The 13,187-nt window shown below is 46.9% G+C and overlaps 1 protein-coding gene across 1 annotated transcript in view; it reads right to left on the bottom strand.

Moving 5' to 3' along the window:
• NFATC1 (nuclear factor of activated T cells 1) overlaps nucleotides 1–9,379 on the bottom strand; it is a 129,256-nt gene extending 119,877 nt beyond the window's left edge. The window contains exon 1 of the mRNA XM_053396692.1: nucleotides 8,779–9,379. Within this exon, the coding sequence (XP_053252667.1) occupies nucleotides 8,779–8,797 (19 nt within the window). The 5' untranslated portion in view covers nucleotides 8,798–9,379. The remainder of the gene's footprint in view (nucleotides 1–8,778) is intronic.
• Between the last annotated feature and the right edge of the window lie 3,808 nt (nucleotides 9,380–13,187).

The raw sequence follows: 13,187 nt of genomic DNA, 5'->3' as shown, positions 1-13,187 counted from the left end.
AGATGCATGTTACAACTCCAAGAGAAAATCTGTGAACTTTAAATCTGCTTCAGGAATTTTGGATGTGCTAATGTCTGCTTTTGGGGAGTATGGTGTATTGTCATTTTCTGGGGATGCCTACCTGCCACTTAGATACGGATGTGCAGCTTATAAGCAGGCCCCTGTGCTTTTGTCCTGCGTTCCTCTCATGTGATGAATTTTTGGTCATGGTGATCTCTTGCAGAAGCATTCTTGGGAATTAAAATGTAAATGTAAAATACCTGAAATATGTAAGGGCTGTTCCTTAACACGAATTGTTGTTGTTGGCACCTGCAAATGCATTTTTCTGTCTTCCTCAACCACTGTTCTTTGCTCTGAACTATCTTTTGCTAAGTCACCAGGCCTGGATGATTAAGTGCTCAAGAGACATTTTGCTTTCTTTCAGTGTGGACACATTGGCTTCCAGGTCAATCGCATGACCAGTTTTTATGCACTGAAGTCAGCCAAAGCTGGCCTTTGCAGTAATTTTGTCATGTTTAACCAGCTGCACATATGCCATCCATCATCAAGTACCCACAAATGTGAGGAAAAACAACTTTTCTATGAACAGTAAATCTGAGTGGTACTGTTGAAGCAAGGAATTCCATCTGGAGCAAGCAGGACAGGATTGTATTTTTGATAACTTATTTTGAACAGCTTTCCCTGGAGAATAACATTTCTGTTCGAAAATTGGGAAGCAGCTGATAAAATAATGATTTGCGCCCGTGAATTTTTCCTTCTCTTCATTCTGAGATGTTTACGAGGCAAGTTCAACATAACAAATTTACTAAAAAATAAATAAACTATGGCTGACTCGACTTCCTGTTTAGAAAAAGTGCTGTGAATGGGTCCTTAGTAGGGTTTGTAGTTCCAAGGAAGTGGAGTTGTTCCAGTTGATGATTTCTGAATGTTATACTCCCCCCCCCCAATGCACACACTTTTTTGGGGAAAGACTTGCATCTCTCACATTGTTTCTTTGCTTTTCTTCACCTCTTCTGCCTAACCTCCTACAAAGTAAAAAAAGCAATAGCAAACTAACTAGGCTTAATGTCATAAACAACACATCCTTTTGGAAGGCATAAGGAATGGGGGGGGGGGTTCAGCTAAAAAGTCTGATACAGTCACCAGGGAACCTGGCAAGTGATAAGGTTTGTATTTCATTCCACTGGCAGACAACAGTCTAATCGACAACGGTTTCCAGTTTCCCAGAGCACACTGATTAGGATGCACTTGTATCTTCTTGGCTGACTGACACATGATGAAGCCTTGAGGATGAATGGCAGCTGCTTGTCTGAGTGGGCTGGCAGTTGTGAGAATAGCTGATCGAGAGCTTGCAAACAGCCTGCTTTTGATTCCAACCAACAAGACCCTCTGTGAAAGGAAGGGGAATTGTCTGCAGATGCGTTGCATTCATAGGCTACGAAATAACAGCAAGTTGTGTTGCAACCAAGGTCAGCTGAACCTGGGTTTCAAATCTTCACCTGCTGGGTCTTATTTTAAGCTTAAGTACATTTTTCTAGTCCTTACATTGTGTAACGGTGTATTTGGGGTGGGGTGTTTTTGTGTGTGTTTTTTGGCACTGCCTGACCTTGCAGTAGTCAAGTTTTAGGAATGGGCTGCTAGGTTGCAATCCAGAAGGTGGTTCAACTCAAGTCTTTGGCTTCCATTACACTAATGTAGCTTAGATCTGAGAGCTTGAGTTCAAGCGATTTGTGGATCAGGCTAAACATACATTTCCCTTCAAGCTGTTTCCCGCACCCCACTTGCTAAGGATCACCAATCTTCTGCGAGGGGAGCGTGAATAACATAGCAGTCATCACTATTACCACATATTATTTAGCTGCAGCACCCACTAGTGCCAAGTGTTATATAAATCACATGAGAAAAAAGAAGTTTAATAACAATAGACATGCATACAATGTACTAATTAAAATGTATGTTCCAAAACACTGGGGCTTCACATTATAAAATGTGCTGTCATTAATTAAAGCCCAGAATAATGTCCAGAACAATAAACAAAAGTCTAGGGCAGACATGAAGACCATATGCTCCAACCAATATTCCTATTGCTCATCAGACCTATACTCCTTCCAATCTATAGTTTTAGCTCCTAGCACCCACAGTACTCACACTCACTCTGAAATAATTCCAGAATAAACCAGTAAAGGGATTCCCAAACTTAAGTTTCCAGCTGCTGCTGGACTACAATGCCCATCATCTCTACATAGCAGGACCAGTGGTCAGGGTTGATGGGAATTGTAGTCTAAAAACCGCTTGAGACCCAGATTTGGTAAACCCTGATCCAGTAACTTAGTGGGGGTGCCGCACAGTAAGTGCCTTTAGGACCACAACGCAAAGGAGTTGCTTCCCCCACCCCTTTAACAAGAAGCTGTTATTTCCATTGTTTGGCTTGTAATTAAATCTTTAAAAATGAGGTTTTTATAAACAAGGCTTTAATTGCCTGCTTGAAAAATACAGCGTTTCCCTTTAGCCAAGATAGTTTTAAAGTCTGCAACATGCAAATGACCTCACCGTCCCAGAAGCCAGCACTACGGAGCTCCCAGATCTTCAAGGCTATATTTCAAAGGAATAGTTTTTAAAAGCAGTTATGGAAATGGTATTCCTCTATAGACTCTGGGAATCCCATTTTCCAGGATGATGGCTGAAAAGTCCATCAAAGAGTGCCAGGAAAAAAAACATTTTTTTTCCATGAGATCCAGTATGCTTCTCTCTCCCTTCCCCCTACTTTCCATAACAAAGTACTATATTGCCTTACACATTTTCTATTATGGTTTACACTGCTCTGGCAAACATCTGCTGCTGGTCCCCCCTGCCCCGGGCAGTTTGCAGAATCTGATACTGAACTGGTGGCAGTCACTGCTGGCCCCTTTACACTGTTGCTTCAAACATTCTTAGCAAAGATGCTACCCAGGCATCTTGACAAGGAACTAGCTAGGTGCTCTGATGTTGGGCAAGGGTGTGTTTGTGAGTGAGTGAGACCTGGCTTTGAATGAAAGAGGTTGTTGTTGTTGTTGATTTAAGAGGCACATCTGCACCGCCGATTGGCAAGACAAGCTATGTTGTGAAATGTACCAGCTTTCCCTGCCTTTCGATTTCGTCTTGGCTCCCAGCTGTTTGTTCAAAGTTTGCTAGGCTGAATCACCAGGGCATTTATTTTTTTTAAAGGACTTTGGCATCAGTTTTTAAACTACCATCCGGAAGAGCAGAATCATCATGGTAATTTTTTAATAGGAATTTGAGGGGGCAGGAGAGGAACCGAAATAAATAAATAAAGGGTAGGAGAATAAGCGCCTTTGTCTCACAGTTTCTCCCCTTTGCTCATTCTGTTTTTAGTTGATTTGATTTCTAGTCTTCGCTTTTAATACTTAAAAGTGAAGGAGCGCAACAGCACTGCTACTGGCAGTGCACCCATATCTGAAAGTTAAGGTTAAAATACATTAAGAATTTGTGTTTGCATTGTATGTGTGTGCACATGAGTTTGTGTTTCCAGTGAACAAGATTGGACCCATTAATCTAGGGAAACAAGTGAGTGCAGAAACAGACAATGAAATATCGGAAGCGATTTTCGGAAAACTGTTGCGTAATGTAGCTCTTAGAACCCAAAGATGCCTATGAACACTAAATGAAGATCAGGAACAAAGCGTTAATAATGGCCGTCTACCCAGGGAACTTGAGAAACAGTCTTATACTGAGTCATTGGTTGCTGCAGCTTGTATTGTCAACCCTGACCCTCCAGGATTTCAGACAGCTGCCTTTCCCAGTCCTTCCTGGTGTTATGAACAGGCAGGACAACAGGCAGGAGGTTTCCCAGCGGTGGGACCCACTGGCTGCTACAGTCCTCTTGAGCACCTTACCCCCAAAAGGGGATATTAGTCACTAGGCACTAATTATTCAACACATCTGGGTCCAAGGAAGTATTTTTAAGGAGGAGATGCACCACTGACTCCTTCAAGGCAGGTGGTACTTTCCCATTCTCCAGTGAAGCACTGATCATTCCCTGGACCCACCAGATTTTGCAAACCATCATGGAATCTTTTAAAGAAAAATCAAAATAAAAAATAATTTATAAGAGAGAAACGGCTGCCTCAGTGGGTTGAGCAACCCTCAGTCTTGGGACAATTTTGCCTAAACGCCCTCTGCAATTCACCACCTGCAAAGCAGGCAATAAATATGAGGTTGCTGCAATTTCATTCTGCACTCATCTCCACTTGCATAGGAGACGTACCAGTGTGTCCAAAGTTGAGACGTAAGTTTATGACAAAGGTGCAAAGCTTTTGCTTCTTTTGTGAGTTGGTGATAATAGTTAGCATCTCTCAAACAGAAATGTGAAATGCATATGCTCGCCGGATCATATTTGGTTCAGGCTAGATGTGCAGCTGTTTGCAGGATGAATCGAAGAGATCTGCCGAGAAGCACTAAAAGCACTGAGCCAACAACAACCAAGTGAGCATGCAAATTTACCTACGTAAGCTAGAGAGTCTCATTGTGAGGAAACAAACGAAACTGTTGCAGCATTAAAATGCAGAGGTGGTTTTGGACACTGTAGCCAACGACTTCACCAAGAACCAAAGTGATTTTAAAAGACCTCTTAGGTTCATTCTTAGATTAGAGTTTTTTTGTGTTAAAAAGAGACAAAGGGCTAGTAGAGAGCAACGTGTTGCTGGAATTGGTGCACAAAGCAATCTGGAGAACTCTAGCAAAGAAACTGGAAGCTGCAGCCCAGTGTTGTTTGCTAGTAGTGAATCCCAGTCCACTGTAGCATCATTTTACAAAGTTTGCGCAGCAAATATTGCTTGAAATACTTCAGGGGGTCTTGAAATACTTAAGGTCAATGGATCAAACTTATTGCATACCCAATAACTAGGGGGTCACATAGTTCTGCTTCTAGCAAGGAGCTTTTGCTTTTAACAGCTATATCACAGGCAGAAATTATGTGCTCAACATGTGATGAAAATACACTCGTTTGTATAATATTTGAATGTTTGTCTTTCTATCTATCTTCTGTTCAGCCATTTTGACCGCACTAGAAGCTATTGTCTTTCTTCTTTCCTGGCAGCCTTTAAACCTCTGTTAGCCAACATGCAAATATATGTGCCAGTTGTCATGTTTTCCTTGATTTTATGGCTTCATGTGTGTACAAGCCTGTACAACTAATGATTGGCCAAGCAGAGCACCAGCAAGACTATCAGACCTAAGGAATACTTTGCAGTAGCACTCGCCCTCTCCAGTTTTGCAGTCCTAAGCATACAGTGACAACTGTGAAGTTTTATTGAGCTCTTGGTGGGTCAACATGATGAGTTGGCTCTAATCATTTTAATGGTTCAAAACTGTACAGGCCTTCCGAAGGAGAATGCAGATGATCATATACCAAACAGCGGTGTACAACAGAGAGTATACAGCTAATAAAGGGAGCTGCTCAGCCAACTCAAGCAAACATCTGTAACTTAGATCACAATGAATGTCAGTTAACATGCTTGTGTATTCAGCCTTCCTCAGCCTGGTAGCCTTTAGGTCTTGTTGGACTCCAACTTCCATCAGCCCCAACCATCACTGCCCAATGGTCAGGGTTGATGGGAGTAGGACTCCAAAACATCTGGAAGGTACCATGTTGTAGAAGGCTGGTGTAAATGAGCCCACAGACTTAAGACTTGGCATCATTTGGGGGGGTTGTGTGCAATACAACACTACACATATCAAAGCAAAGGTTATTTCAAGCCAGAAGCCTTCTTTGAAAAAATAAAGCTTGAAATATTACAAAGATGTTCAGAGCTGTGCTAAGTCCCATACAAGAAGCTGAGAAGTTCATTTCACTCGCCTAAACAGATTGAGGGCTTCGCTCCTCTACTCACAGGAGCAGGTCTCGTTGAAGTAGAGGCAGCATTATAAAAATAAGTTACAGCTCAAGGGAAGATCTCATTTTTAAAAAGGAACAGTGATCATAGTTTACATATTAGTATATCAAGTGATAACTGGTTTTTTTGAATGTTCGTGGTATGAAAGAATTGTTTTGATCTATTATTTTAAGGCAATTTAGAGGTGACATTTGCTTCTGCCTGCCTTTTAAAATACAGTGGTACCTTGGGTTACATACGCTTCAGGTTACATATGCTTCAGGTTACAGACTCCACTAACCCAGAAATATTACCTCGGGTTAAGAACTTTGCTTCAGGATGAGAACAGAAATTGTGCACCGGTGGCGTGGCAGCAGGAGGCCCCATTAGCTAAAGTGCTGCTTCAGGTTAAGAACAGTTTCAGGTTAAGTACGGACCTCCAGAACGAATTAAGTACTTAACCTGAGGTACCACTGTAGTTGGCTACTGTACAGTAGTTGACTGCTATTGCAAAAGTACACTTAAGGGGGCAATCCTATGAGAAGAGCAGCTTCAGATGCAGTGGATCTCTGGTTCAGACGGCCAGGCTCAGATGATATTCCCTGGCTCAGCAGAAGATATGACTGTATTAACTTGCTCATGCCAACTCAGTCCAGGCTCAGCCAGGGGCTGGGGTAGTCGTGGGGGTGGGATTTAGGAGGGAACCTAAGACTGTTCAGCTCAGTCACATGACCTAGCAACCTGGGAGAGTCTCAACTGCTGAATGAAGTAGGAGCTGGATTAACTTTACGCCGGTTGAACTTACACTGTCTTGCTTTACGTCCATTTCTTGTGCATTGGATTGCTCCCTTAATTGTCATTCAACAGACTATTTGGAAACTGAAGCACTTTAAACTAATTTCCCCCTAATCCTAATCATGGAATGAGCCTCATTGGACCTTGATCCTAAACGTATTCACTCAGGCGTAAGTCCCAGTGAGATCAATTGGGATGACTTTTGAGTAAGCATGCTCTGACTTGCAGCTTTCCGTTGAGCTGATTTCCCTTGGGAGCAACAGGAATCGCTTGCAAGTAAGACTACAATTGTAAGCACCCCTGTTCAAAAGTGCATTCCACATTGATTTGAAGTAAATCCTATGATGGTCACTAAGGTACCAAATGTTCAGGTCTAGGATGTAGTGCCTCACCCGTAGCTCCTTGACCTTTAACAGAGATGTTATAAAAAGTGGAGTGCAACTGAAGGGTGCAATCTTTTGCATACTTACTTGGGTAGAAGCCCTATTGACCAAGACCACGAATTCTGAGTGAATATGCATAGGATTGTGTTTAAATCCAATTGCTCTAGTAGTTTAACTGGTTTGTAGGTGGGGTTACTGAAAATCGCTGCCAATTGGCATCAGGTAGGCGCCTTCACTGTTTTAGGTGCTTGGGAAAAATGTTTCTGTTTATACAACCCTACCCAGACATGTAGAAAGTTTACATGTGTATTGATCTGTTTTATCACTTTCTCCTGGTTTTAATTATTTGGATGTTTTAAATGGCGGTTTTAAAACTGGTTTTGTCGTTTTATTCTTTTACAGCTTTGAGCAACCAATATATAAATTATATGAAATACATAGAACACTGTTACCTTCTGGGAAGTGTTGCAGTTCAGTGGTCGACTTCTGTGTAGAAGGTCTCATATTCCATACCTGGCATCTCCAGGTAGGGCTGGCAAAAAGCCTTTCCTGACACCTGAGAGAGTCTCTGCCAGTCCATGTATGCAGACAGTGCTAAGCTAGATGGACCAAACATTCTGAATTGCTATAAGGCAACATCCCATGAAACCAGTTGCTTTGGAATCTTAAGGAAGCCCATGGAACTACTCTAGAACAGCGAGTCACCTTTGCTTTCCTGCAATGCAGGCCATTTTATGAAAGTTTCTTAAATCTCCACAACAAGGCAACAGCGAGGGGAGAAAGATGGAGGTAGCCGAACCAAGGAAACAAACAGACCATTTTTGAAAGAAGTTGGGGAAGGGGGGGAGACTAGTGTCTTTTCTTAAGGTTTGAAAGTATTCCTAGACTTTAGAAATCGAGAACGGTAAAACGGTTTTTTAATTAGAGCAGGGCGTGTGCTCTGTCAGACCTCGGCTTCCTCCTACCCCAGCCGGCGCTATTAAATGCTAGCATTTAGTGGTTAGAAGTAATTTGACGGGCTGGATTGGTTCTGCACACTGTTAACTCTGTAAAATATCGGCGCGCACAATGCACAGAGGCAGCCGCGTACTCTGAGAACTCCACTGTGTCCTGGGATTCCTTTGGTTTCAGAAGGAGGCTGCTCCACCCCTCCGATCCCTTTCCACCGGCTCCCATAAGCATTGCTCTGTTGCACATCCCGCGTAAGCAAGGCGCCTGCCCACACGCAGCAGCCGGCAGCTAGTCAGCCAGCCCACCCCAAGGGACTCCGGCGATGCCCCTTAGAATAAAAATTAAAAGAGGGGGCGGGGGGGGGGAACCCAGCCTTTCCCTCTCCGCCTTGAGCTCAAGGATCTCGCAGCGCCCAAGGCCAAGTTCAGAGAGGGAGAGGAGACACCTATTGGCAAGAAGTCGCAGCAGGCAAAACGAAAAAGAAGGGGGAAAAAACCTGAAGGCTGCTTTGGGGAAACACCAGGGGGACACCGCTTCCCTCCTCCCAAGCGCAGCCGCCAGCTTGGCCCTCCCGCCGGTACACACACACACACAGACACGCGCACGCGCGCACACACGCGCAAACACAGCCCGGCGCCTGCCCGGGTTTCCCTTGGCGCGGCTCTCCACAGAAGCAACAGCAGCAAAAATGTCAGAAAAGGCAGAGAAAATTCTGCGTCCGGAGAGGAGCAAGCGGGAGAAAGCGGCTCCGGGAGAGAGAGCCACCAGCGGTACTTTACCTTCTTCTGCCGATTTCATGCTGCTGCGACGGGACGGACGCGCACCGAAAGCTTCCCTTTCACCACTGGGCTGGATCTCGAGGCGCCAAGAGGATTTGGTTCAGAGGATCGCCCCTTGGCATCCGCTCAGCGCAAAAGGAGAGAAAGTGAGGTGGAGGCAGAGGGAAGAAGGTAGATCCTCTCTCGCGCGCGTGTCTTCACGCCCACGTAGCACAGCGCGCGTCTCCAAAGCTATTAAATGGAGACTCCAAGCTGGTGTTTCCCTCTCGCCACGGAATTTGGAAAGCCAAACGCGCGCACGGGAGGGGGGGAGGTTTTTTTTGTTTTTAAACAGAATAAATCTGGATCCTAAGCAGATGTCATTGAAATGAGCGTTGAGTGGGACGTGGGGAGAGAAGGGAAGGGAAGGAGGGGTGGTAAGGGCAGGCGCAAGGGATCCTGCCCCAAAGAGGAGCGAGAGAGAGCGCTTAGGAAGTTACTCACACGCGCTCTCCCTCCCTTCTCCTGGTGTCTTATTCAGGGCCGGGGTTTATTTTGATCAGGAAAGTTTTCAGAGTCTCCAAGTCTCTCTCTGACGCACGGCTGCTCGGTGACTGCTGCCTTTTTAAAGCTGGAAAACACCCCCCCTCCCTCCTTCCCCCTCCCAGCCCCTCTCCCCGCCCAGAGCCCCGTGATGTCACGGGTCCTGCGAGCTCCTCTCAGCTGCCTGGCGAAGGAGTCAGCCAGCCAAGCCAGCGGAGAAGAGCGCTGCAAGCTGGAGAAGAAAAGTCCTAGAGGAGAACCCCGCTCTAGCTCCGCTCCACCTCCAGCGGATTCTGCTGAGCAGGCAGATCTTCGCCACCGTCGAGGCTGCGACCCAGAGCACCCACCTAACCGATTCTATCTATCCCCGAAGTTGGGTGCGCGGGGGACCTGCTGTCTGAGAAATGTGAGCCGCAGATCTATAAAGGTGGGAGGAAGAGGGGCTGGAGAGAGAAGCGGAGAGGGACCACGCATGCTGAAATCATTAGGCTGAGGGAAGGGGGGGGAAATCTCAGGCTTCCCCCGCTGTGGAAATTTGGAAAAGAGCATCAACTGGCAAGCATCAGGAAGGAAAATCCCATTCTGCTAAATTACTAACAGACTCCGAAGAGTTAGTTTCGATAACTGAGATTTATTGAGATGGGTCTTATTCCCTAAATACTTCAGCAGCGGCGTTTTGAAATTGCAAAATCAACCCGGGAGGAGTGAAGTGGCGCGTTTACAGCTCCTCCCTCTTTAAAGCAAAACACACGCACGCACACAAAAATACACAAATGCACAGTGGCACTTGAAAGTATAGGCTGCGATAACTTTTTATGAAGGCCCCAAACAGTATGCGGGGCTTTGGTATAGTTCAAGCCTTCTGTTAATCCTTTCCCGCCGAGCGTTTTGCATTATATCACTGCTGCTCTTGATTTGCCAAAATTTAAAAACGGGTGGGTAGAATTCCTCGCTGGAGTTGACAAAAAGAAGATCTGGGCGGTTAAAATCTCGGGCGCATGAATAAAAATAACAACCACCACCCAGTAAATCTACTTCACAACACTCCATTTGTCTGGGGGAAAGGAAGCTCTGCCGACTCAGTGAATAAGGAGAAGCCGGTTATTTGTGTTCGGGAATTGCTGAAAACGTGCTACATTTGGCACGGACCTCAGACAGAGCTTAGCGTAACTTCTGGGGCGGTTTCCTCCCCAAACGAGCTCGAGGCTCCTAAGTGCTTCACAACGTCAGTGAAATTCTAGTGTAGCGAGAAAGATCTCCGAAAGAAGGGGCGCCGCACGGCCCTCCCCCCGCGCACGGCTTTTTAGCTCCTGCAGGAGTTCTTTGCAGAGTTGAGTTGGGAAGCAGAGCGCAGGCGAGCACGTGCGCGCGGGGAGGGCGCGCCGAGGCAGGCTTGCTCGGCCTGTGGATGGGTTGCAATGGAAGAGACTCGTGGCGACGCGCTTTTTGAGACTTTCTCTGGGAGTGGGAAGCTGACAAACCCTTCACAGAAATCAGTAGGGTTGATCCCGAGTCAATATGCCACGTTTCTCAGGTTAGGAGCGCTCAGTAAGATTGGTAGAGGTTAGACTTCCTCAGGGTGGTGAGTTCGAGACCCACGCTAGGCAAAAGATTCCTGTTTTGCAGGGGGTTGGACTAGATGACCCTCGAGGTCCCTTCCAACTCTACGTTTCTATGATTCTATGACCTCTCTTCCTATCCGGAAGCGTTGCAACGGGCCCTTCTCCTCCTGATTTTGCAGCTCCACCCCAAATTCTTGAGTGGGCAACAGGTACAAGTCCTTTAACACCCAAGTGATGTGTGCCCAATATGTGGCTCCATCAGCCAGTCTAATTATCACACCGCTGCTACGACTCTGCTACTACATACTGGACAGAATCCGACCCGAAGGGGCATTTCCTAGCTTTTCTGCTCCCCTTTTGCGCTTGGCGCTTCCCGGTCTTGAACTGGGAATGGCGTCCGGAGACGCACGAAGGGTGGCCACTGCCCTTCGTTGGGTAGGAAGGAATTGGGGGACAAATGGGCAAGAAAAACCAAGGAGGGATGTTGGTGGGAGGAACACACGAAGCCTCCTTTTAGTGAGTCCAAACACTGATCCACCCAGTCCAGGGTCGCTCACATTGATTGGCAGTGGTGGCTCGCCAGAATTTCTGGCGGGGGTTCTCCCTGGAGCGCAGAGGACCTTTGGCCGCAAGGCACGGACTCTGGCAACGGAGCGCAATGGCCATCCCTTGAGTTTTAGTTTCCACTCGTTTTCGGAGTTTGGGGAGTTCCCCTTCATAGTGAAACCGCCGGCGCTATTTCTACAGATATAGAGGAAACAGGACGTGCCTGGTGGGCGAAGGGTTAGGGTTCTTCAGTTCGCTCAACCTGCCTGTATCTGATCTCGCGTTTATTCCACCCCTCTTGGCCATTAAAATCGTAGGGGGACATTTCCAGAGCTAGAATTGAAGGGACAAGGGGGGGGGAAAGAGAGACAGAAAAATGAGGTTTGTTGACACTTAGCGCCTGCGGACCCGCAACCACGACGCGCTCTGGCACACAGGCACGCACGCTCACACATCTCCAAATAGACGTGCGGATGTTCCGAGCACAGTGGGATGTGCCGGACTTCAAATATACAGAGGCGAAACAGGAAAGGTCCATCTCCTCTTGACACAGACCACTGCAGCGACACGTGCGCCTACAGAAGCGCAGCACTTGCCCGGGTATTCGCTACCACCGCAGAAGCAAGAGTTGGCACCCTGGTCTTTGCACTGCGGACCTGGATATACCCAGTGGAGGACCTACAATTTGGGGGGGGGGGTCCTGAAGCTTGCTGGGGGGCCCTTCGCAGCCAGCAATGAGGTCTGGGTAACCGCCGTTGTCTTCTTCAGTGGGGTTGTTCCATGACAGATCACCACACCTTTACAACATCTGCGCTACTGACTCTCAGACTTTGGGATTGTTGAAATATACATAATAACAACAAAATAATAATAATAATCAATTTGGGGATTAGGGACCCTGTAGTTTAAGCTTCATTCTTTTTATAGTAGATCACCCCTGGGCATACCACATTCTTATGGCATCGTGTGCAGGCGTGGAAAGACACCCACAGCCCAAAATGAATCGTACTGTAAAAAAAACCGAGCTGGAAATACATGTGGGGGCAAAGGAGTTAATGAATTGTTTAAGGCTATGGAGGGTGTCTATATTTGGTGGAAGTTGGTGGGGGGAGCTTGTGGAGTTTATTTCTCTGTTTTTCTCCCCACAGCTGACCAGAAAAAGCACCCACACATGGTATCAATGTTCCCAGCAGGAGAGCATTCGATCGGAACACCAAGAGATGACTTGCACGTGCGAAGGGGCCATCACGGATCTAATACCCCCGAGCGGTGCTTCACGCAATCAAGCTGTAGGAAAGTGGCGCACGCGTGCGCACACGCGACGGGGTGGGCATTTATCCCGGTGAAAAGTATGCGTTGAGGGAAAGTTGAGCGCGCGCGCTGTTCATCATCAACCCGGTGCCCTACGGAAGCAGCGCATGGGTGCTGGACGCCTCCTGCTGCTATAGTCGTCACTTTGAATGGAAACAGGGCTGCATTTTTAGGATGGGGAACCATCCCTTGCGGGAGGGGAGTAGTTTAGTAACACAGCAGCACATGCCTGCCTGACACGCAAAGAGCGCGGCTTCCATCCCCGCCGCCTCCAGGTAGGGCTGTGAGAGGAGCAGCACACACATACACGCCGCCAAGCTGAAACTGCGGAAAGCCGCTGCGAGTCCAAAGAAAAGAGGGACCAAAGCTGTGATTCGATGGCAGGCAGCTCCCTGGGTTTCCTCCACGCCACCACAACACACACACACACACGTGCGCAAGGAAGCCGTCTTCCCCACAGCAGCCCTG

Source organism: Podarcis raffonei, chromosome 7 (assembly GCF_027172205.1).
Source record: "Podarcis raffonei isolate rPodRaf1 chromosome 7, rPodRaf1.pri, whole genome shotgun sequence".
Classification (NCBI taxonomy): domain Eukaryota; kingdom Metazoa; phylum Chordata; class Lepidosauria; order Squamata; family Lacertidae; genus Podarcis; species Podarcis raffonei.
This window is presented reverse-complemented; position numbering and strand designations above follow the sequence as displayed.